General features: G+C 42.0%; 1 protein-coding gene across 5 annotated transcripts in view; it reads right to left on the bottom strand.

Moving 5' to 3' along the window:
* The window catches only part of znf385c (zinc finger protein 385C), a 147,646-nt gene that overhangs the window by 17,499 nt on the left and 103,482 nt on the right, over positions 1-26,665 (bottom strand). For 4 of the 5 annotated variants that reach the window (XM_034894810.1, XM_034894813.1, XM_034894812.1 and 1 more), the window contains 3 exons: positions 9,660-9,802; positions 6,487-6,534; positions 959-1,069 (listed from right to left, as the gene is read on the bottom strand). In XM_034894810.1, coding sequence (XP_034750701.1) covers positions 959-1,069; positions 6,487-6,534; positions 9,660-9,802 — 302 coding nt within the window. The remainder of the gene's footprint in view (positions 1-958; positions 1,070-6,486; positions 6,535-9,659; positions 9,803-26,665) is intronic. The other variant, XM_034894811.1, reaches the window with a different exon arrangement.

The raw sequence follows: 26,665 nt of genomic DNA, 5'->3' as shown, positions 1-26,665 counted from the left end.
GTTTTGATGCCAGGCCGAGTGTCCTCTTTTTTTGTAAATCAAAATATGGTCACCCTACATTATGCATAAGGATAACTTGATTTTTAATATGTGAGCAAAGTCTGAGGAGAGTACAAGGAAGTGTTAGGAGAGTGTTCATGCTCTCAGAGAGACAGATAAAGCTACAGTCAGACCTGCCACTTCTCTTTAAGTCGTGTGCATAGACAGGGAATGGGATTTGCTCTACTGTGTGAGGAGCACGTCTGAGTCTCCTCTCCCCCCTCAGTTTGCTGTCTCCTGTGCCTCAGCCCTTCTTTGAAGATGGAGTCCAAAAAAAGTGGGTGACTGTGTGTGTGTGTGTGTGTGTGTTTTATTGTGCCTAGACATTAATGTCTTAAGGCTTTCTGGACTATTGTCTATTTGTTTATGTGAATATGCATGAAATGTCATGGGATGTTTGTCTGTGTGTCTCTCTCTGTGCATGTGTGTGCTCTAGTGTGCATGTTTGCAAGTGTACAGTATGTGAATTTGTGTATGTGTGCGTGTACTAAGGGTGATGGGAGAAATGGAAAGCAGAGAATGCTGCTTCCTGCAGGGGCTACTGATTGTTTCTGCTCTTTGCTGATAAACGACAGCTTTCCCTGCTGTCTAATCCCTCATACCAAAACAACAAACAGACACACACACACACACATACACACACACACACACACACACACACACACACACACACACACACAGTCAGTGAACGGGTTTTGGTAATTGGGGGACAGCAATATTTTCAAAAAACAACATTCAAGAAGATAGCACAAAACAAAGTTTTGTTTTTCTGAGACTAGTCTAACTTTTTGGAATAGATTGCTTTTATGTTGTAAATCACACAGTCTGGCACGCTGTCTCTTTCTCTCTCTTATCGTCCCACAAGCTTCCCATATTTCTCATAAACACCAAGGCAAAAAGCCACTAAAACATTTCTTACCGTTGAGTTAAAGCGCAGGTGGCAAATGTTGCAGGAGATAATCTGTTTCTTCTTGAGGGGCTGAGGGACACCAAATGTGTGGTTGATCACTGCCTTCTGGACAGGGTCCATCTGAGAGACAGTAAGAGAAGACCAGTACAAACAACATTAGTGCAGCCTTTTATTTTTATTTTCCCAAATGAGAAATGTTGGTGCAGCAGAACAACTCAGAAGTGTGGTTGTTCCCCAGTTAGACAAGATTCAATCTTTTATCGTGGCCATACTTTTATAAAGTATCCCCTAATACATCAGTAGACTGCACAACAATTTATCCAAATACTTCCATTAGCTGCAGTAGAATGTAATGTGTAAATAACTTCAGTTATTCATGATAAATGGTGTCAGTCCCTTCATGATTCAAGATTTTCTACCATTGTTAAGAAATATATTTAGACGAGGGACAACCAACTCCTTGTTGGAAGTGAAAGTTTGTTAGCTCAAGTCTAATTCAACAGTCCTGCAATGAACCCTACCTTCATAAAGGTCACAATGTTCAGTTTTCGTGGTGCTGCCACAATCTTAAAACCCTGTGCATGCAACCAGAGGGGATTCAAGATTTTAAAAAATGAACAAGAAATCTGGGACAAGCAGGGAGTGTCTACCTGTTTTAGCTGAGCAGATTCACCATAAAGAAATTCTGTTTGTTTTTTATACTAGCATGAGGCTGCATGACCATGTGATATGGGGGAATGTTTCAGTTTCTCCCTGCAGGGAATGTGTGTAAAACATTTGTGCATGACGTTTCTGACATCAGTGGCTGTTTTGCCTACAGTACATTCATTATTATGTTATATTTTATGAAAGAGAAAGGCAGAAATGCTTTGACAGTCATACTGCTACACTCCTTATGATGGGCTAGATTAGGGTAGGGCACATGTCAGTATAAGAGATAACCACCTGAGAAACGAGTGGAAAGGCTTACTTTTTACATTTCACCAAACTATACTGCATGACAAGTAATACAGCATTGCTCCTACACTGTCACAATGATCGAATGTTATGTGACTTTATTAATGACAAATGTAAATATATTCAGGCTGATTGTAATTTTTTTTAGCAACAGATGGCTGCATTCCAACAGTTTCTACTCTTTTCTGCTTTGCTACAGTGCAAAAGTGAGCAGGTACACAAAATATCCCAGTCACAGGGGAAATCGACAAGCCATACCAAGTTCAAGTTAGTAGAAAGAAGAACTATCACAAAAACAGATATATATATAACTTTGAGAAACAAATCCTTGGCCAATAAAAATAAAGTCAAACAGTGCTTGACTGCCTAAAGATAATCTAAGACCTGAACCTTAGATGACATATCTATGCAGTAACAAGAAAATTCACCAGTTTATATATTGACACTCCACGTAAAACTGGCCTTGCTTAAGACTCTGAAACTCTTTTTTGGCACAAGTCTGCAGTGTAACAACAATTGTACTTTTTCTTATTGATATATCAAACTGTATTCTATTTAAGATGTTTTTTTCCAAAATGTTTTACAAAAAACTATATTTTTCATTTCAATCGGCTTTGAACAATGTCAATTCTTTGCACACAAAAGTAACACTTATGGTCCACCCACACAGATGTTTTCACTATTCGTCTAGACTTCTTCTCGGGACAGCAGGGTTTTGTACACAATGGCCTTGATCAATATCATCCTCACTGTTCAGTTGCACCTGTTCAGTTGGGATATGGGCCAACATTGAGAAGAGGCCTAATCAGCAGGTTAACGGAAAAAAATGTGTCGGTGTTCTGAGCAATGAATTTACATGATTATTTAAGATGAATCTCTTTATGAATCTTTATATGTAAATCCCACTGATAAGAATGTTTTTTTGCATGCATCTAGTTCCATACTAGACCAGTTCTCACTTTTTCAATTTCCCTGCTTTCTCTTTCTTGTTTCACTTGCTATGCCAAAGCAATAGGGGTAGCATGCTTGCTTGAATTTCTAACTCTAGCAATATGATTTAATTTGACTTATATGACAGTAGACTACTTTACGGAAGCCGAGAACGGCCATGGATTTTTTTCATGCACTGTTATCTCGTTATAACGACTTATTCATTCGTTATCTGGACAAAACAAAGATCGTTTTATCAAGATAACAAATTAATTAATAATGTATTTGTCTTGAATTCAAAGTAATGCACTGCCACGAACGGCTTCCGTAGTGCCACTAGCTGCAACTGTAGCCGTAAGTACCGGTAAGTTGTTTGATCCATTTGTATACAGGTGGGAGGCTGACAAACTCTTATATATCTGGCTGTTTGAGCAATGTAACGTAAACGTAGTCTAACGTTAACTTAGCAATGTGTTGCAAAACGTAATTAAATGTTTATTAATTCATTTAATAGTGCTTTGTACGGAAGCCATTTGTGGCAGCGCATTACTTTGAATTCAAGACAAACACATTAATTAGTTTGTTATCTTGATAAAATGATCTTTGTTAGTTCGGGATAACAAAAATATTTAATTTGTTTTCTTGAGAAAACAAACTTTGTTATAGCGAGATAACAAATTAAAAGATTAAAAGATTAGATTGTCATCACGAGATAAAAGTGCATTAAAAAAACAATCCATGGCCGTTCTCAGGTTCTGTACTACTTAGTACTGTTTAGTATATTATGTAGTTTTGCTTTGTTTATGTATTGTTGCAACAGCTTCTCCGGGAACCATCACCTTATCTCATGGAGGTCCGGGACGGTGCCTAGGGAGTGGCAGACCGGGGTGGTGGTTCCCCTCTTCAAAAAAGGGGGCCAGTAGGATGTGTCCCAATTACAGGGGTATCACACTACTCAGCCTCCCTGGTAAAGTCTACTCCAAGGTGCTGGAAAGGAGGGTTCGGCCGGTAGTCAAACCCCGGGTTGAAGAGGAACAATGCAGATTTCGTCCTGGTTGTAGAACAATGAATCAGATCTTCACTCTCGCAAGGATCCTGGAGGGATTGTGCCCAACCGGTCTACATATGTTTTGTGGATCTAAAGAAGGCGTATGACCAGGTCCCCCCAGAGACACTGTGGGAGGTGCTGCAGGAGTATGGGGTCCCTTCTTAGGGCCATCCAATCTCTGTATGACCAAAGCGAGAGCTATGTCCGGGTTCTCTGCAGTAACTTGGACTCGTTTCAGGTGAGGATTGGCCTTTGCCAGGGCTGCGCTTTGTCACCAATCCTATGTGTAGTATTTATGGACAGGATATTGAGGCGTAGTCGGGGTGGGGAGGGGTTGCAGTTTGGTGGGCTCAGGATCTTATTGCTGCTTTTTTCAGATCATGTGGTCCTGAAGGCATCATCGGTCTGTGACCTTCAGCACTTTCTGGATCGGTTCGCAGCCGAGTGTGAAACGGTTGGGATGAGGATCAGCACCTCTGAATCTGAGGCCATGGTTCTCAGGAGGAAACCGATGGAGTGCTTTCTTCAGGTAGGAAATAAGTCCTTACCTCAAGTGAAGGAGTTTAAATTCCTTTGTGTCTTATTCGCGAGTGAGCGAACAACAGAGGGGGAGATTGGTCAGAGAATCAGCGCAGCAGGTGTGGTTTTACATTCAATTTATCGCAACGTTGTGATGAAAAGAGAGCTGAGCCAGATGCCAAAGCTCTTGATCTACCGATCAGTTTTCGTTCCTACCCTTAATTGTGGTTATGACTGAAAGAACAAGATCCAGGGTACAAGAGGCCGAAATGGGTTTCCTCAGGGGGGTCTCTGGCATCTACCTTAGAGATAGGGTGAGAAGCACAGTCATCCTTGAGGAGCTTGGAGTAGAGCTACTACTCCTTCGCATTGAAAGGAGCCAGTTAAAGTGGTTTGGGCATCCAGCGTCCAGCTGGGAGGAGGCCTTGGGGAAGACCCAGGACTATGTGGAGGGATTATATCCCAAACCTGGCCTGGGAATGTCTTGGGATCCCCTAGTCGGAACTGGTTGATGTGGATCGGGAAAGAGAAGTTTGAGGTCCCCTGCTGGAACTTCTGCCCCCGATACAGTATAAGTAGATGAAGACGAATGGATGCTGTTGCAACAGTTCTTGTTAACTACTTAACTGAACTGATGGCTCATTGATTGCACCTGTGCCTGCAATATTTAAGTAACCTGAAAGCATGACCCCGCAAGCACTGATGAAAGGAACTGTTCTTGGTTGTAATGACTTTATTGGGCACCTGAGTACTTTTGTGTTATGCAATTAAATTGAAAGGAAAAATATTTAGTTTTCAGATATGTGTCTTTCTGTTGCAAAAGACAGGAGACATTCTTCTGGTGTGGAATCCTATTTACTGTGTGTGACTGTCACCACAAAACACTTTTTATATAGTATGCAGACCTCCAAAATGGGGTTGAGCCAAGAGGAGGCCTTTGCTGTATTGAGAGAAGTGGAGCTTCATTCACAGCATCCAGGATAGAAATACTCACAATACTGAAAAAAATGGCTCCTAATATTGTTCTTACTGAAAAAAAAATGAAAACATGAATTAAGTGGAGATTTAAATCCAGCCATAATAATGCAGGCATTTCTGTAAGTTAAAGGACAAGTGGCAACATTGAGGACTGTATGACTTGTGATTGGTCAGCTTAAGCTGCTTGTGTTTTCTTGTTCAAGTTTGGGATGCTTTTGGAGACTGTTGAGAGTGAAGCCAATATTAAGAAAATTGAAGTAAGCCTCGAAGTGGTCTTTGTCAGTAACACATATTTAGCATAGCCATTACACTGCAGGCCTGTTCACCGTGATTACATCTCTGTATGAATTGATAAAAGGTGTGGGTATGCAATCTCTGCTGCCTGCACAATCCGACGTGAGCATGCACAAGATGTTCGCGCATGCGCAGATGACAATCCTGTTAATAATCCTGTTTTACGAGGATATACGCTGCTCGATCTGTCCCACGGCCTACTACCATATAGCAATGAATCACAAAGGGGAGTGTGGAGGAAACTGAAGATTGCAGTGACAGAAAGACTCAGACTTCATTCCACATGTAACCAAAATGGTGTATGTTCATGTAACATGTAACAACTCCTTTATTATTTTGATTTGGCAGCCACGTAAACACTGCGTAATTCATAGCGTAAGCTAGATTTAAAAAAACATCACAAGCTCCCCACACTACAACTACATTTAAAACCATCACAACATCTCCACATTACATGTCACAAAAATAAAAATGGCGTAGTACACGGATGTCAATATGCAGTTTTTGCATCAGTAACAATAAGTACTTAATTTAAATATATTTATAAAACAGACCTGCCATGAACTGCATAATGAATAACATAAAATGTATATGTCGCCAGTTGACCCGCCTGGCTATCAAGTGTTTCAACGCATCCGTGATAGAAATAGTGTAGGAAAACCGTCACGTTTTCTACTATGTACATGCGCATGCACATATTGGATCGCGCAAGCAGCACAAATCACGTACCGACAAAAGGTAAACACAACGATGGCACAGCGGCAGTCTTCTATTTAGTAATGACACATGGCAAAATGGCGTTACAAGTTACCTGGATGTAGCTCCTGTTCTGTAAGTATGTGTGTAGCCCACCGAAGCCCTGTATCACAAAGTAAATTAAAGAATGTACACACAGTTACTGTGGGGAATATAACTGAAGCATGATACAGCCTGATCACGTACAATATACACGATTGGTTATCTCAATCTGACACTTACTATGGATAACTATAGATCAAAATCTATACCACAGGTACCTGTGGGGGGGACCTCCCATTGACCTCTTGCATTGACTCTAAATCCAGCGTTAGCCGTCATGTTTCTTCCTACACAGGCTCTATAGGATAAGTTAGTTTGTTCTTAACACAACTGCATTTCCTTGTTGTTACGAGCCTCACTACAGCTCAAATTTAAAGTTCATTGTAATCTCAGTTATGTGACTTACTAATACATTACGAGCCAGTGCAGCTGAGAGGGAAGTGTTGGGGGAGGGTTTGGCCAGACTAATTCAGTTTTAACTGTCTGTGAATAGATGGCAGACAGTCCCAGGACGGCAAACTATAAACAGTAGAGTGAAAGCAGAGGCTTCATTAGAAGGTCTGCATGCCACAACGACAGCGGATTTCATTGCTGCACCCTTCAGCATGGTATCACATATAACAATCGTCTTGGATCTCTCCCCAGGCTGGCCCGGGGCCTGCTCTAGTCCATTCCTCTGCTTGCTTGGCAGAGGGGTGAACTCGGAGAGGGTTGTTCTCACACTGAGTTAGAGCGCTCACCGGAACCACACCGATGGCACTGCAGACAGCCTGAGCTGCCCAGAGATCAATAAATGTTTGTGTATGGATGGCAGCAGCAATGGCACACTGCTTTGCTTTTTTCTGATACACAAGCCTGAACATCGGAGTCCTTGATACAACACAAAGAGCATGTCCAAGGTAAAAGCCTCAACTGCAAAAGTGGAGTCCTTTTACTATGGATTCCTCAAGAAGGCAGGTGTTTGAGGAAAAAAAAAAACACCTGGCACTGAAACCTCCATGTTGGTGGTATATCTCTCCCTCAGGACTATCTTTGTCTTTGTTGCTTTTTTTTTTGGCCTCTACAACAACATGATTAAACGCTACCTCTGGGAGCAACTGACTTTTCCCTTCACCAGCCGAAGCCTGACCAGTGAAACCTAGCTCTCCCAATCCTGAGGCACTCTGTCCACCTTAGCAGGGCAGGCTGCACACAACTATTTGTTTTAGGAACTGAAGAATGTGCCCATTGTCCGTCCGCAGCCATCCTGAAACGACTGCTATAAATGAGTCTTTTGTCCAAGCCCTCTGTCTTTCCCCACCATCCTGGTGCAGACAGAACTTATCCTGCGCCGAGCGGCTGAGTCCGTGATGGGATTTCATGGTAGGTAGAGAGAAAGAGACACACAGAGAGAGGAGGGGGGGGGGGAGAATGTAAGATGGGACACCAGGGGAACCGGAGGATATTTAGTTTTGGAGACAGGTTCATTCATCTTCCCCCCTGCACACGTCCGGGACAACGTGTGCCTTATCAGGGCTTAGAGAACCTGGGGCTCCCAGTTGAATGGACTTTGTGATTAATGCCACAGCTGCGCTGTCAGCCTGTGTGTTATGGAGGCTAATCATCTCCTCCGTGGACTGAAGCGACACTGATTTGATGTCATTTCCACAGTTATTATAATTTTTGCATTCTGGTTGAAGTAGATTCCACATCCTACTGCGAGTTGTATTCTATTTGACAATGACTGAAAGACTAAATATCACCAAAAGTAAAACATTGCTTTAAATTCTGTGATATATTTGCTGTGGTTTGCCACACATATTCTATATCAGACAAAATAAAGGCTTTAACAGAGCTATGAGTCACAGACGTTGGGTTGAAAATAGAAAGAGCAAGTTTCCCATTGAAACATAAGCACAACACAGACAAAACACTGACCAGAGACCTGCCCTTCTGCATCCACCACTAATATAAATACATGAGGGTGTTAGAGGAATAAATGTTTTCCATGCTGCTTTTGCTGATGGGCATGCTCAATCCTCCATAGGGCAGTATAGGCCCCCCAAAGCAGTGGGCGGCAGAACAAATGAATAAAGTTCACTTTTCAAATAGCGGGTTGGAGACTCCCTACATACACACATTCACATCATACAGCACACGTTTAACCACCCCCTCACACATGTCCTCCACTGTACGAACCAGCCAGCCAGATATCGGTGTGGCCCTACCTCTCTGCCCCCCCCTACTCCCCCACATTTTTTTTCCCTCGCTTGGTTTGAAAAGGTGTAAAGTGTATGCTGGAGTGAAAGCTCTGGCTTATGTTTCATTTACAGACCACAGAACTGGAGATGGTTTCACAGTGTGGGATGAGGAAAGTGAACACACACAGACACAGCGTTAAACTGGGATCAAAGAAATCCGAAGTGCCTACACACCTACACACACACACAAACACACACACACACACACACACAATGAAAATGTGTATAGCTCTGTTAGTGAAGAATTAAAGATACAGACTTTTAATTCCAGGCACTGAGGCCAGGTAGGCATCAAAGCCAAGGGGCTTGAAACCAGAACAGTTTTCTGCTGACGTTCGTAACTAAACAGTATGGCTCTCATCTGTAGAGATGCTGATACTGAGGTGACAACTAGAATGCTGAGAGGTGAAACACTGTTTAAATAACCATTAGCACCCCAAACCTGAGGTAAGGCCTCTGCATAGAGACAGCAGTAGAGTTTATGGGATGAGTACTGGAAGCTAAGGTCTGGAAAAACAGATAGTGAGATGGTGAATAAAATGGTGGCTATCATTGTGGACACAATTTTATAGCCTGCCTGTCTTTCTTCAAAACTCTCACTGATCATGATGTTGAAGATCAACACTAAATTTATGAAGCATGTAGATTACAACCCCAACCCACAGAATTAAGTTTGTTCTTGCCCCAGAGTACAGTTTTTTTATCAATACCACTGATATTTTGCAAGTAAGTTAAAAAAAGCACATCACTAAACACAATGTTTTTCAGTGGTGAAATGAGTCCTATTCACATGATATTTCTGGTGTATCCAATTAGGCACTGAATCATTTACAGGTTATCTTGGCCTGTGCTTGAGACCGTTATGGATGAAATTCCTAGATGAATTTGTCCACTTTATATTATTTTTATTTTCCATGATATAGGGGGAAAGAGCCATTGCACTCACCGTGTTGAAGTTAGGAAAGAGGCTAAGGGGGGAGGATCCATTGAGTCTGAAGGGCAGTAGATGTTTAAGGTCGAGCGGAGGCTGCAGAGGCCGTCCTGGGACGGGAAGGGAAGCCAGGAGGGGGCTGCTCTGGGCCGACGTACCTTGACAACACAAAGAGATCAATGTTAGAAGTTAAGAAACAAAGGGAAACGTTAACATAAGGGACATGCCTGTTCCTGTGTGATTGTGGAATGAAACTGATGGCTTCCAAAAGGTCAGGTGCTGTGTTCACAGGAGTCTTGACTTTGATTTATTTGATACCAGAGGCACTATTACACCTCCAGCTGACATCCAACACACATTGCAAAGCTTTAATGTGGGTAAGAGTGTGCATGTGCTTGTATCTGGGACAATACAGTGCGTGTTTCTGTTTTTGTGCATACAATAGGAGGTGTACACCGACAGTTTTGCTGGAGACCTAATACTCCCATCACCCCAATTGCCCAGACTGATCCCCCAAGGACAAGCCACCTGTCCTCATGTACATACACACACGCACAAAAACACATCATTTAATTACTGATTTATTGGCTGAGGAAAGGTCCCTGTGCGAAGGAAAGATGGGAGATATTGAATTTCAAATGGACCAGGGATGAAGAGATTTCTAATTTCTCGCTTGGTTGCATTTCAGTGGACCTGTGTGTTCACCGGTGCACAGGCACTTATCCCAGCACTAGGATCAATCATCGGTGTCAGCTGCAGGTCACCGTGGCCACACCAAAGTATGCCTATCATGTGAGCCCTCCTGCACACCCCCACCTACACACAAGCACACACACACACACACACACACACACACACACAGGCGGTTATACTCTTGTGTAATGCTGCACACCAAAGACAAAAAAGCAATCACAGCCCTAACAATAATACCAGAGACTTAGAAATAGAGGAAATTGGCCAAAAAAATAACTATTTTTGAAGGTAGGGGAGGGAGATGTGCAATTTCAGATTTCAGATACAGATGGTTATATACAAAAAGGGAAAGGTGAAGACAGTAACACTGGTGTCACAGTGACAATTGGTAATGTATTCAAAGCTGGGAGTACACTGTGTATGGTACTACTCTGTTTCGGTTACCAAGCTATCATGTTATTAAAATAAAATTACTTCATCAAACTCAACACCGAGAATTAGTGTTTAATATTAAATGACCAGTGTTGTGTTGCGTATGAAAATCAAATAAAGACAAAGGACTGAAAAAATGATAGACCCGCGTTTTGCTGAGATAAGGTCAGTGAAAATGTAACACTAATGTCACTAAAAACACGGCAAATTACCAAATCCTAAGGGGAAATCTTCATGGAATCTAAACTTATTCACAAACACATTCCAATTTTGAACCCAATGACAATTTTTTCATTAACTAATACACTTTGTGGTCTCCAGCACAGTCTCCTTACAAAAAGGGCACAACCGTCTAACCATTTGCTCTGAATATAATTCCTAGAATGAAGGACTGGATGAAAATTATGTATTGCTTTTATACTTATCGTTCACCTAGACCGCTCAAACATGGCAACAAAGCCATCACAGTCAATAAAATAAACAATTTTGTGGTGTTTTTTTCTCCTGTTTGGCATATTAGTAGTGTTTTTAGCTTAGCAATGGTTTCAAGGTTGTGATATGATGATGACACTTCTGTATGGCCTGTTTGAAGTATAGAACAGAGTGATGGATGGGGAATCTGTCAGTGGTCTGGCCCGTGGCTTTCTGCGGCTTGGCAGCCATGATGTGGGTTGTATGTGGTTGGTGGGTGAGTGTGTGTGGAGGGGGGGGAAAGACTAAAGCTCTGAGCATATGCTCCTCAGTGCTGGGCTTAGGCCTGTCTTTGCCATGTGTGGCTCTCCTCTGCTGTCTGTCTGACACCCAGAGAGATGCAGCAAAGTATGGATGTAGCCTACAGTCACGTGGGCAGCAGCCAGCGGGGGATCGCTCACACACTCAAAACACATACACATACACACAGAAAACGAGGAGAAGCTGAGACTTCTCTTGGCAGGGCTATCAGAGGAACAAACTAGGCTTGCAGGGAGGACGGTTATCAGCTGATAGTGCTTCCCAACATCTCTCTGTGACTCTCTAGGCAGCTTATTAAATCAGAGGCTGGCTGTTTGCCTGCTTGGATTATAACACTGCCATTGAGGCACAGCCCAAATCCAGGCATGTACAACAGCGATCGATGGAGTGTGCGTGCTTGGCTTGCATGTACTAGACCAGTATCACATGCACTCATACAAATGCATACAAACATGCTGCCTATGCACCTCTGAAAACAAATAGCTCCCCAGGGCAAGGGGGATGTCAATAAATGCAGTCACATAACACAAATGCGCACAAGTACACAAAAAGGTATCATTTTGTACTTGGCACATATTGTGTGTGATTCCAGTAGGAGTACACTTTAAAGCAAAACCAACATACATTTTCCAAGCGCATTTCTTAGGAAGAAACTAAGGAAGGATGGCTGCAGGAACTAAGGAAGGATGGCTTATTTCAGCCTGCAGCGCCTGATAACATCCTTCTATCACACAGCGTCCTTTTCCACTCATTTAATGTTGTGTGTGTGTGTCTGCATGTGTATGTGGTTATGTGCACATATGTTTTTTTTGTCCAGAGTCGTATGCGTCAAGGCTTAGGTTTATTTACGCCTTGTGGTCCGGGGTCCAGACAACCACTGGCAGTTGAGGCAAGGCCTGAAACAAAATGTCCTCTCTCTGTCTCTCTCTGTCTCTCTCTCTGATGACTTTGCTAACTGATCTGACTGTCTCTGCCAGTCTTTCCCCAGGCAGGCCTCTTCCTTCTTCAACCATCACAACAACGCATTCCTCCCTCTCATGACTCACTGGGCTTGGTTACACAACAGCCACCGTCACATCGCATCTACTCGGATGTGTGTATGTTTGTGTTGTGCATCCGAGCCTTAGAATTCAAACATTGATTTTTCAATTATTTTATTCTTGTTCATCTGAGAAAATAATGAATTCCAACTTACACAAGCAAACACACTGAGCCATCCCTCCTCATTCCACTTCCGTTCTCGCAAAATTAGCCATTCAACCTTTTAGTCCTTTAAATGTAATTCTCCTGTCATCACTTCAGTGCTCCCGTTTCTGACAAATTGCCTTTTCTCACATCAAAATATCTCCGCCCCACCCTCGTGCTCTGAGAATCACTGCAAAGTGCTGCTGAGCAAAAAAAAAAAGAAAAAAGAGGGTCGGGGATGAAGGAAAACTGCCTTTCTATTTGTGGCCCAGTGTAATTATGTGGGATGTATGCTGGAGTTGGGTTAGTGGATTTCCACCTTCTATTTCCTTCTGCCTGTTTTTGTCTCTCAAAAGACGCCCCACAATTCTGCTTCATTTGAACTTGCTTAAAACAGAGGCCATTTTGAGATCGTCCTCCCACAAAGAACAACAGCATCAGTTGTTTGAGCCAGTGCCCCAATACTACATATAGTCCCGTTCAAGTGACAAAGCCCTCTAGTAGCCATAGTCCCTTCGACGAAAGAAAAGAAGGAAGTAAGGTGCCTCATTGTAGAGCACCAAAGTCCAAATGGAGAGGAGGTTGGGGTTGGTGATGGATGGGTCAAAAAAGAGAGACGTGTGTTCAATTCAATTTCTGTAAGCTCTGGTCTTTGCTTCAAACTTTAGAACCGGAAAAATTGGTATTTTCTGATAATATTAAAAAACAATTTCCCCTAAAAATGCTTCATTTTAGTTGTATTTCTCAACAACTAGTTTCAATAGTTCTTGGTCTAGCCCACCGACATATAAAAACAGACACTGTACTGCTGCAAGCAATACAACCTTGTGGACCCCAGAGGACACATGACTTTGGCTGTACTTTTAGTATAAACAAAATACTGCTTGTTGAGGTAAAATAACGTACCAAACTACGATGACTTTGATTATTTAGTTTACAATAGAGTCTAGCAAAAAAGGAGAGCATGATGAAATCCTTAGTGTGAGAATATTTTAAAAGAATACACCAGAGAAAAGCAGGCTTTGTCTTAGTTTATTTTCTTAGTAATTGTGGGATCACTGGGGTGAAAGCAATTGTCTTTTTTCTTTAGTATACAGGGCATTATGCACCATATCTTTACCGCTCAGCTGTGACTGTCTGCTGAGTAACAGTTGGACTATGAGTTAGACTTTTGCCATCAGGCCTCTGATCTGATTATCCAGCTGTGCTAATGAATATCTGCACATCTTAACATGAATGTGTTTAGCAGGGAATTTGCAAGGGAAACTGCTGACCTATCAAATGGTAAGTCGAAATGCAGGCCCAATATGAGAATAATTACTCTGCACCATGTGGATGATTCTTTTGTCAGTTGCCAAGTTCACATAATAACCTCTCTTTGATGATATTTAGCGCAATCCTCATACGCCAGTATCCAATGTGCATACACTCGAGTCCTGACACGCACACTCAGAGTCATAACACTATGATGCTCATTGTGCATCTGCCACACTGTTGCCACAGTCTTTCACCATCCCCCAGCCACCCCACAAACCTCCTAGCAGCGGCTGCCCTGCCGCTGATGGCACTGGATCTGACAGATCCAGAGGACCTGACAACAAAAAATATAGAACTGGAGCCTTTTAGTTACAATAACGCAACAAAGTTTTCTTTGACCTAGGTATGAAATAACCCAAGACATGCTATGCAAATGTCGGTCTCACACGTGCTGCGCCTAGAAATTGGCCTCATGGTGTGTTAAAGTCTCAAGGTCCTAAGAGGGCATGAAATGACATTGCGTGTTGCAGTGTCTGGATGTCCAAATGTACTCCACTGAGAGGGAGAGACAAAGAGGGAGGGAGAGAAAAATGACTTCACTGCCAATTAGGTTCTGCTTGATCAGGAGGTGTTGTGAGGGCCAACATGGGAACCATTATAGCATGGACGTAGAACATTAACCACGATCAGTTTTAATTGAAGACTGGCACTTTTTAATCCTCTCCATCCCCAGTCATTTCTCCCTGCCATCTATTCTCCACTCCTTAAAATTTGATAATCTGCAAACCTGAGTTTAAGATAGGATGCTACTGGACTGATTAGATGAAACAGTGCAGAGATGATGAAAGAACTTCAATTAGCCCCCTAATTAAGCCAATTTGAGTGGCAAAGTTGCATCAAACAGACAAGAATGACATGCTTTTCTACAGGTGCAGATAAGATCTCATCATGATGCATACAGCGTTATTCTAAATATGAGACACAAACCTGGAATGCGGCCAAATAAATGCTTGATTCCTGCTGCTTTTGGATTCAAATTGATGTTTTTTTAGGCTTTTGAGTCCGCAAGCCACTTTCCTGTTTTGAGAAGAGAAATATAAACTATTGACAAAAGCATGCAATTTAAAATTTCCACAAAGAGCCCTTTCATGTCATCGTCTGTCCTCCACCTCTCTCATTCCCTCACCCTACTTACAGCTTTTAAATTTGTTTATTTAAATCATATGTTCACTCTTTTTTCTGGGTCACTCAACATGCCGTGCTGGCAGCACTGTGACTGTATGTTGTGTACTGGAGTGTGTAAGTTGATGACTGTGCGTGCTGCACATGACAGTTTGTATTCCGATGTGTGCACAGAATGCAGATACTGTTTATTCAGTAAATATGTGCATGGAATATATGAGCAGAACAGAGCTCCAACTTTACCCTGTCTGATGTCTGAACAATCAAGTGTTGGCTTGTCCACGTGAGGGGAGAAGAACAAGTAGGGATGCGAAAAGCTACATGATAAAAGTGTTGGCTGAGATATTTCCAGCAGAGAAAGTGGAGTCGAACTCTAATAAGATTTTTCTGATGGAGGATTATATTTAATCTCAGGACTATTACTTCCTTTCTGCAAAACCTATTCTGCTCTTTAAAAAAATCTCTCATATGTAGCTCTGCTCCTTCTTTTTCTTGCTTTTCCCTGGATTGCAGGAGGTGGCAGATTGCTCCATGTGGCCTGATTATATGCAAGGCTAAGCACAGTTTGCCCTCTGACTGAAAATAGAGCACTCTCAGTAAAGAAGATGACTTCATAACTTTACTTTCACATGCAGTTTTAGAGGAATTATACAAAGTCACACAGTGAATCTGTTCTGTTGATCTCTCTGTCAACCCAAAAAACCCTCACCTGTACTCAGTCGGGCTTCTGCTCTCCTGCTTGCTCGGGTTAATTTACATCATCATTTTACTGCTTCATTAATCACAGAATACAAAATGAGAAGTATGAAGTGAGATAAGTGAGCAGGATATTTATAAGCAAAATGTAGCCACCATGTAGCTCTGTTACATTGTGGATAAAGATATACAGAGGCTAATTTAGAGCCAGTAAATATGACCTGGCATTGAAGTTTAAATATACAGTTATCAATATACAGCGTCTGGCTTCAGCTGTGACGCTTTCTCATCAGAGAAAGCTACAAACCTTTGCCTAAGTTACTTGCATAGACAAACAACAAGGTTACAATTCAATTATAAGAAGTGACGAACAATGACAGAGCTGAGGTCAACATGACCCTGAAATTACTGTAATTTGTCATTTTTATTACACTGTAATACTTTATAAGGTTGCTTTTTTGAAAAGATAAGAAATAATTCCTTAAATTTAACATTTTAACCTCAAACTACTAAAACGATTTCCGCAGTATGTTTGGGTCTATGTTGTATGGCTCAGTAGTGAGTTGCAGCAGTCCAGCGGTGGTAACAGCACCGTGTGGAGATGCTTCTTCTCCCAGGGAGCGTCTTCAATGAGTTCTGTCAGGCAAGCGGCGAAAAGCGCATCGCTACCGAACCCAACCTGAGCAGAGGCAAGGCCCATCTGTCAAGCTGAGACGATAAGCCTAAAGCCATCCAGAAACAAATTGCTGAGCTTCCCCACTGTGAAGCCCTACAAGGCAGACGACTACAGGCGGGCAACAGAGATGCTACTGAATTCTGACGCTACACAGGAAAAAGGAGGAGAAGGAAAATATCAACCACATTAATCTATGCAGATGTTGCCGATGGCCAGCCATTGCTCTGCATAAGCAGCAGCTGTACACAGAACTTCAATGTGACGATAAACAGCAAAGAAAAAAAAAAAAAACTATTTGCTTTCAAGCCTAAGGGTGAGCAGCTTTAATAAGTCACCCACACTTCTCTTAATCTCCTCCCTTTGCTTTACAAAGTAAATGACAGCTGTTGGACTTTTCCCTTTAGGAAAAAACTAACTTTTATAACGCTGTTAAAAAGGTGGGAGATGATCAAAGGTAAACTATGACAGTTTAAACATCTGTCTGAGAAAGTCAACGGCATCATCTTCATATTCATGATCACAAGTACCATCATACCATCTTGCAGTGACATGTGAAAAAACAAACTAATTTAAAGCTGTGCCATGCCCACACATATGCAAATACCCAGGGCTTGGAATTTGGCAGGATTGACAGGAACTCAGATGAGGTTCATTTCCTTAGCAAATTGAGTAATTTGCGGAAGTGACATTAAGTCGACATAGTTTTTTACATTAATATATATCGGCCTGGTCAACCAAGCATCACACAGTTGTCATGCCAACTGTGACAAGTCATTATAAATTGATTAGATATGTAGAGCAGGGCTGGTTGGATCTTTTAGAGGGAGGGATGTGGTGTTCGGGAGAAAATAAGCACAAGGCAGAGGTTGCTTTCTAATTTTAACTCCTCCGCTGATAAGTTGAGAGGAGCAAGAGATGAAAACCCTCACTCAGACACCGAGAGGCAGACATAAAGGTGGTTACGAGGCTGTGACGAATGCAAAATGAAAATGAAAGTTGTAGTTGTGCTGAACACAGTGGAACTATCCGCTTCGGAAATTGAGATGAATAGTGCAACACACACACACACACACACACACACACACACACACACACACACACACACACACACAGGAGAAGCTCTTTACAATTAATGATTCATTTACACAGCTGAGATTTTTTTGTTATCACAGGCAAGAACCCTTTATTTATATAAATGACACTAGCAAACTGCTGGCAGAGAGCATTGTACTCAACATTACTTTGGTATGCAAAGAAGCTCCTGCTAAGCAAGTTGTATTCGCAGCGAGCCAGTAAATTGCCTTCTAGTGCTGATTTCTTTTATACCATCAAATGGCATGCTGATCATCGACTCCAATTCCACCTGAATTTGTTTTTCACAAAATGTCTCTTTCCTCACTCATTTCCTACTTCCAGGTTCTTTGTTTTAGATTTTTCTTATAACGCAGCCATTTTGATTTCCGCTTTCAGGCATAACTCTACGGCCAATTAAAACTCTTAATGGAAATGTGTACTGGCTATTAAAAAAGGTAAAGCTTTTTTTTGGGGGGGTCCTAGCTGTAGGGCCAAGGATAATTTTTTTCTACCTTTTAACACAAAGCAGAGAAGTGGGAGACAGCTCCTGTATTATTTGAGGAACAGAAATGCAGTTGTATGAGAATTATGTCCCAGGAATGTGTCTGGTAATAGAAGTTCTCCAGCTGTGAAGGTGGACACGGTGGTAGTGCATACATGAACTCCCATTCTAATGTAGATAACACCTAAAAAAATAAATAAGTAGCAATGCAAAGATAATTTTAACTAGCCACATATGCAAGATATGACTTGTGAATAATCTGTAGTGACTGAAAGCAAACCTGAGAGACAACATATTGAAATTATTTAACACTCAAGTGCCCGTGCTCAGGTTAAAAGGTTGGCTGAAGGATAATGCCGATGTTAAAAACCAATTACCCCTTGGTTGCTTTAAAAAATGCCCTTGCACTCAATCAGCAGCAGCCTTGTGTAATAAACGAGCTAATTTTGCCCAACCTGGGCTGTAATTGTTTCAAATCAACCTCATGCCTCAGCGTCACTACCAGAATAATTGCTCACGAGTGTGAAGATTAATCTACAGAAGAACATCTGTGGGACTTAATTTACAGGTCGCAGTAGATTCAAGCCTTGTGGATTCATCCGGCTCATTTGGTTTTCAATTCTGTACAGCATATGCGGCTAAACAAAGGTGAAACAATGGGGAAATGTCAGGAAACAAGAAAACAAAATGCAACAACTGCTCAATATTTGTACATGTACACAGTTTCCAGCATTTGTGTCAATACCTGCATATAGTGTGCAATGACAACAGATGCAGAAAGACCTCTGTTCAATAACAGAAAGTGATGTGTGTATGAGTACAGCTGGGAAAAAATGTGGTCCCCAAATAATCTGTTTCTTATCACGTCAACTTCTAAACACCTGTTAGTGGAGGAGAAGAGTAAGGCAACAGTCAACACATTTCGTACAAAGGAGAAAAAGTCTCATCGTTCGCCAAACTTTGGCTTCCAATCAGTGGCAGCAAAGAAATCAGCGTTTGGGTTGTGAGCCACTTGAAGGCTGAGAGAGGACAGGCTGTTCGACAAGCTCTCTGGAGAGAAACAGCTGCAAGCTGCAACTTGGAAAGAATTTGTGAGAAGCTGTTCTGCCGTTTGTTGTCTTCTTCTTCCTCCTCTCCTCCTCAAAGTGCTGGCATGCAGATGTCTCCTCTCGCTCCTCATATGTAATTGAAAAGATAGGAGAACGGCATAAAGGTATGATTGTATGCACAAGACATTGTACTGCAGGCAGTACACATGTGCCCTGCGTGTCTTTAAATAGGATAACTTCACGACAGCTAAGTACTTCATGCATCACTTCGCAGCTGCCTATTTCCTCACGCTTCCAAAGCATTTCCATCATGATGCACCAGACACAATATCATAGTTAAAAAAGAAACAATGTGACCACCCATGATGGTGTTATATACCAGCCTCCACTCCAGCTGTAGGGCCCTCCTGCTCTGCCTGGCCGCAGAAAAAAAGACATGGGACTGAGCTGATAAGGGTTCTTATCAGAGCCTGTGCAGGTGTTTGAAGGAGCAAGGCCATAACATAAAGTTACTATTGGCTAGCAGGATTTCACTCAATGTGACGAGAGTAAGAAAGGAAGTGCACAGGGATGGATGGGTGGTGGTGGTGGGAGTTGTGCGTGTGGTGTGACGGTTGAGCTTGTGGCAAAGATATTATAATGTGAATCCCCCCCAGAGTGCCGCAGTATAGCGCGTCTTAGACACCTGCTGGTGTGGCGATAAGGAGTGAAAAGCAATCACTCCAGCTACCCTGCAGCCCCAACTGGCATCTCGCTGCCTCTCAACCTGCTACTTGGGTATTTCTCTCAAATATAACTGGCTTTCCGTTATAGGTCAGCTCCCTCTGCGGACTGTTACCTTACGGTGGAGAGGATGGGAAACAAGAGAAGCGAAAACTCCAAAGGCCAAGAGAGATGCTCTTTCATTAACAGTTAGTCCAGTTTAGAGTGCACGTGGTCCTACTGTATTAGCAGGATCTTACTAAAAATGCAAAACAGTGTGTGTGGCAGAAGTTCCTCGTGCCACTACAGACTGCCATTTCAAACTTACTTTATCACCCACAGAGGTCAAGGACATGCGATCAGGCTCCGAGTGGGTCCTAACACTCTCTAAAGAGCATTTCTCATTAGCGTGATTCTGGCTGAGGATTATAATGCAAATCCTTGGGATAAATCTTCACTCGTCATGGAGAGACCATCAGCTGTAGCACTCAACCAGCACTGACTCCTGAATTATTCATTTCGTGTTTACAGCAGGCGACAGGTGCGCGACCTCTATGATGAGTGCCCAGGGTGTCTGGGAGAAGTGGTGACAAGGGAACTGGAAGAAGGGGGAGGAAGCCTTAGAGGGACAGCGGAGACATGAAGGAGTATGGGGGAGGTGCTGGCTAAGGTTTGGGGCTGCTTTTGCTTTTCATGCTTTTAATTGTAATTCTGTGGCAGCTAATACAGCTTTAGCCGGCATTTAGATATGACTGCATGGAAGGGAGAGCAGAGATGCAGTTGCCAATTTTGGGGTGTGTAGCAGGAGGGAGAAATCAAGTAAGGTTAGAGTAAAAAATGTCAGAGTAAAACCCAGGGTGGCAGGGGGGGTTGGTGAGGTCTGGCAAGCTTTAGCTGCACATCAGCTGAGTGGCATTTACTGTAACCTTTCCCCTGGCTTTTAATAACTGCAGCAGAAACAGCAGAAACACGGATCACTGCGATTCACTGGGGAGCACTGGGAATCGCAAACAGATCTCCCACCGCTCCAGGCCACATAGACCAAATAAACATCAAGAAAGTACCAGGAAGTCGAAAACTAACTTGGTTTCACCTCTATATGAAAACTTTAATATTGTTATGAGAGCAAAAATGAGATGCAATAGCGGTTTGATAAGAAAATAATAGGAGCACTGTCAAAAGCAAAAGGAACAGTGAGAGATAGACAAATAAAGATGGTAGAAGCTGGAAAGCGGATGTTGTCAAAAAAAAATACAGGCAACCCGTCTGGTTTGTTTAGTTTAACACCAAAGAAATACAAAACTGAATCACAGGAATTCAATCTGGTTCACTCAGCCTGAACAATAGGCTCTGACACCTGATAGTTTAGGAATAAGCCTTCCTTTTATTCACACATATGAATGTGGACTTCTGCATACACACACACACACACACACACACACACACACAAATGCATGCAAAAGCAAACAGGCACAAATGCTCTCTGCAGAATGATGCATGGGTTTCACCTTCAGGCAACTGGGGAAAGAGACCGACATTTCTCCCCTTTTGGCAAACTCTCGCTTCAGACAAAATAACAAATGGCTGAATGATATAGTGAGCTGTCCCCTCTGGTTGCAAAGTGGGAATGGAACCACATCTGCGAGACAGCACCAACAAATGGCCCATCTCTATAACTTGTCTTCCTCTCGCTCCTTCTCTCAGCTGTGCATCCACAGAGACCTTGGCAGATCTCAAAGACAGCTAAATCTTGATTGAAAATTGCTGAAGTGTCCTCAAGCATCAAAGCATTGCTACTTATCGTGGTAAAGCACAGTGTAGACGATCTAATGAAAAGACTGAAAATAAGCTCTGAGGTCATTTGGGATGGTCGAACACCCACAAAGCAGGCGGCACTGTAAAGCGCAAACAGAGTAGATTCCCCTTATCATGTGAGATCTTGATTTAACAGACTGTTTCCCTGTCTGCTTGTGGTAAGTCTAAGACTGCCTCTGTTGGAACTGCATGAATCTCAGGGTTCCACCACTCCTACCAGCATGGGCATCACAGTTTTGGCTGCTGAAAGAAACTCTTCCTCTCACATGGACTTCAATTGTCTGGAAAATAATTTGAATGTGGCACTGTAACATTCCTGTTTTAATGAGCAACACTACCTAAACTCTCCATGTGTCAGAGGTCACTTGAAGATAAGCGATGTATGTGATAAGTAGATGTTTATTTTTTAAACAATTATAGTTCATAGAATAAACTTATCTGTTCTCATTATCTTAATGTGATGTCTGTTTTAATCATTCAAGTTAATTCAACTTAAACCTTCCAGTTTTTATTTTAGGATGATTTCAGAACAGCAGGGAAACTTATGTTTTGAAGTCGAACCAGCTTAAAAGGTTAGTGCTCCTGTAACGTATTGTCGAGCAATTAATAGTTATGTTAGTTTTATCATCTTTCTTTGTTTATTTCTATCATGAAAAATGTTTTTAATTAAATCTCTGCTGTCACTTACATTACATTACTTACATTTGATCAAGCCTGTTCATTTGGCTGTATTGATTAAATGTTGACAGATGTGTGTTTATAAACAGAAATGAACAGTTCAACAGAAATGAATGTTTGATAAAGTTATTAGTTACACAAATAGCTTGGGATGGTACACAGTGGACTAGGACAAGATTTAACCAAAAGGGTTACATCAGTCCAACCATCACGGGGATCAATCCCATATTTATTAGGCAGCATCCAAGGGAGTCCTCTCTATAGAGCTGATGACGTAACTCTGGTGTAACTAGAGCTTTGTTGACCTTTGGCTATCATGCTGTGACCCCGTCTGACTGCACGGGCCTCAGCTAACCCACTTCAGTCTGTCTGCGTCTGTCTGCCGACACAAAGTGGATTTAAATCGTTAATCTGGCCAGCAGGAGAGCATTCTCCTCACAACAACACTCCAGAGAATAAGACTAATCAAGACATCATGAACATCAAACAGGGAACAATCACCTAAAATCTGTTTGGTTGATTGACTGAGAGAAAAAAGCCAACGGCTGACAGTTATTTGATTGGATTTGATTACACTTGAGTGTTTTTTATAGAATTAGGCAAAAGAAAAACAGCTCAACAAATAAGTTAAACTATAAATTATGACCCTACCACAAGCTAATTCTTTGCAAATGCACTCCCACTTTCTGTGGAACAACGTGCAACGGCTTAGCAGTGTGGTTGTTAAAAGGTCTGCCTTTTTCCAAGGTAACTGGATTTGTTTCTAAGAGGTACTCAAACAACATAAATCAGTAAAATTGTTTATCCAAAAAGGAGGTGATAAAGATATATTTGCACAAGACATGTATTACGCTACTCAATATGCACCCGAAGGTGGCTCCCAACCTTAAATGACAAAAGCCAACAAAAACCAGCACATATGAAATGAGTTTGAGTACCAAAAAGGCACAAAGGCGGCTGATGAGCTGACAAAAAGGTTTGATTGTAATACAGAACAAACATTGGATTTTAATGCAGTAAAGAGCAAATGGTTTTAACAGGTGGAAGTGTACAATTTGCAATCCTTCCTCATTAGTAAGCAAATGAATTTAATCACTTCTCTTTGTTAAGCAGCTTGATGAATCCCTTCAAAGTGGCATGTGGCTTCGACAACAGCAGGCAGCTTTAATGGATGCAGCGCTGCTAATGCATCATTCTCATTGACTCTGCGCTCGCTCTCCCGCTAACATCAGCCTATACACAATTGTTGGCCTCAAGCAAACAAAGCCAACTCAATGAAGTTGGTGCTCCGCAGGAAGCAGTGAGGAGTATTGTTTTTTTTTTTTTTTTTTGCGTTTGCTCCAATAACTTTACAAATTTTATTCATATGTTGCTTGAGAGAACTGTCTCGAGGGACCTCAAGCTTATGCTTATGAGGGTATGGCAGGAGCTCCAAACGGGCAGGGCGATGTTGGAAAATGCAAATATGAGAAGACAAGCTGTGTCTTCCACTGAGGCTAAAAAGTAAGAGCAGGGGCGGCTCCTTTAGCCCAAAACTACTACAGAAAGAGAGATTTCACCCATATCTGAGAAAAGCAGTCTTATAACATTACCACCATCTGCTAAACCACTCTGTGCTCCCATAACACAATGTCCAAGACACGGCAGGATGTGTCCACTGGAACTGTAATCAGAGACACACAGAAGCACGAAGACAGTAAACCAATAGGTAGAAAATGGGTGTTAAAAGAAAAATTGAGATGGTGGAGAGCAGACCTCTGCCTGGAGTTTCATTCTGAACGTCTTCAATGACGCTGTGACATTTGCGTCATCAATGGCCAATCAATATATTTGTTGTGTAAGACAGAAGCTGCATTTGGCAACAGCTTACAAACATAGACAAAACGGATCTCTCCATGCCTGGCAACAAATCCATTCTGCAGCCTCAATCAATTCGTTAGACAGCCTCTTCTTGAAGACACGCATGTACACACACACGAGTGAGGCAATGCAGTGATTAGCTTGTTCCACTTAATCACTTCCTATTAGAGACACCTGCAAGGTTGCAGAAGTCGCGTGTGATTATGTGTAATCATAGAAATGTCACATTTGAATGATAAGCAGCAGGAGAAGGTAGCTTGAAACACACCATAGAATCATCAGCTTTTATCATGCATAAAACATTCTCACAAATATGGAAAAAATATTCACACTAGACATACAAATATATTTCCTTAAACAACATTATCTGCTGTGGATAAAAGACATCCCTTATCAGCTTCTTCATAGAGGAGCTGGGAATGAAGGCATTTACTCAAATGAAAGAGGCAGCTTTTGGAGATAAGCTGAGAGAGACAGAGCTCAACTAAGCTTTCAGATTGGACTGGGCCTAGAGAGGGAACAGAGGAGGATGGATGGATGAATGGATGGATGGGCGGGTGGATGATGGATGGGTAAATTGTTGATGAAGTGATGGGAATATGGTGCAGGCTCTTATTGGGTGCTGTGTTGTGCTTTGAGGCAGATGCGTGCCAACGGAGGAGAAGTGCTTGGCTTTTGTCTGCCATGGAAGTGCTTACATAAAGCGTATTTTCAGAGGATGTGGGTGTGAAAGCTATTGTGTTGACCCCGGTATTCTGTCTGTGCTGGCGTGCACGTGAGTGTTTATATCTTCTTTCTATCCCTGTGCTCGTAGCTGGCCCTGTCTGCACAGCGAGCTGGCACATCTTCTCCACTGCGCTGGGCTGTGAGCCGTGCTAGAATAACCCACTTCAAAGAGAACCATTGTCACACACTAATGTGGCAAACAGCAGCTAGCGCCACAAAAATCAGCACACACTGAGACTGGATATTCCCTCCGAGATGGAGCAGGAAGGGTGGCGTGGGAGGGAATGAAGAGCAGGGAGAGGGAGAGAGAGGTTTGTTCACACACAGACACACACACACTGCTGTGCCAACATTAATCATGCAGACTCTCATAAAATCATTAGAGCTGATCATTCCCAGTCAGGCTCTCTCCACAATGGCTCGGTTCTGACGAAAAGAAGCGAGAATGCCAATTTCTTTAGGAGATGTAAGCCAACACACCATCACACTCAGACACTTTTGTAGTGAAAAACATCAACATGAAGTGAGAAAGCTGAACTTAACAGCAGTTGACTTGAGATGCATTTATGTACAAAGCTTGCACATAGTCAAAGTGTTTCATATATACTGTAATTATGTTTGTGCGCCCAAAAACACCCACTGTTTATTAATGGATTCAAAACTTCATTTTATCAACTCATTTATGTACATTCATATTCTGTTTGTGTGTACTCACTGCAGTGCCATTACACAATAATTGTATACCACTGATTGCATTTAAATGTGTGTCTGTGTGAACAAAATGCCTGCTATCTGTGCCTTTGATTTTTCTGTATCATAAGTGTGTTCTTCGTGGCACAAGCTCTGCCAGTTTGTATGTGTCCCTGTGTGTGTGTGTGTGTGTGCTTATTTGTACAGAAAATATTTACTATTTAAATTGGAGATAGCATTTTGTGTGTGTGTGTGTGTGTGTGTGTGTGTGTGTGTGTGTGTGTGTGTGTGTGTGTGTGTGTTCGTGTGTGCATGTGGAGCATGCACAGGAAATGCAAACCATATGCCGTGGTAAATGCTTCAAATGCGTAAATTGATTCATGTATATCCATTTGTTGTTCTGGCAGAGCAATTCAGAGCTGAGATCTAGTTTTTGTGTGTTTGTTTACATTTATTTTATAATTTATGTTTTGTGATTATCCAATTATTTAAACATTTTGTAAAACTCATTCATTTTTGACCACATAAATGAGAAGTCTATTCACATATATTATTTTGGAGCGAGGAGAATTTGTGTTTCTCAACTGCTTTTTTGTACTGCTGTTTACAACTAATGCAAACAAACGTTTTACAGAAAATATAAAATGACTTGTTCAGCATTAATCCGTTTTTTTTTTGTTTGTTTTTTAAATAAATAGCCGTTAATCAATGTAAGAGAAATAACAACTTTTAATTTAGCTGTTTTGTGGTGGTATGCTAGCTCTTTATGTTAAGATTACACGTTTTTCTTTCCAGCTACTGTAATCAATCTGGCGAGTGGTTGGCGGTTTAACGCTCAGGAGAGGGCATGTACAGGCGGAGGTGGGAGCATCCCGACGTCTAACAAAGAGCTGCAGCAAAGACAGCCATTAGAGCTGGATCACCGAGTCTTATGTTTACACTTACCACCCTTTACACACTGGCTGCACTCTATTATGCGCATTGGACCCTGGAGTATTGCAGGTTGGTGGTCAAGCCACCAGGTTCTGATGGCAGGAGTTGACTGTAAAATCAATGGCATTTGTTACTCTCT

Source organism: Etheostoma cragini, chromosome 15 (assembly GCF_013103735.1).
Source record: "Etheostoma cragini isolate CJK2018 chromosome 15, CSU_Ecrag_1.0, whole genome shotgun sequence".
Lineage (NCBI taxonomy): Eukaryota > Metazoa > Chordata > Actinopteri > Perciformes > Percidae > Etheostoma > Etheostoma cragini.
The sequence above is the reverse complement of the archived record's forward strand: the minus strand, read 5'-3'. Positions and strand labels throughout refer to the sequence as shown.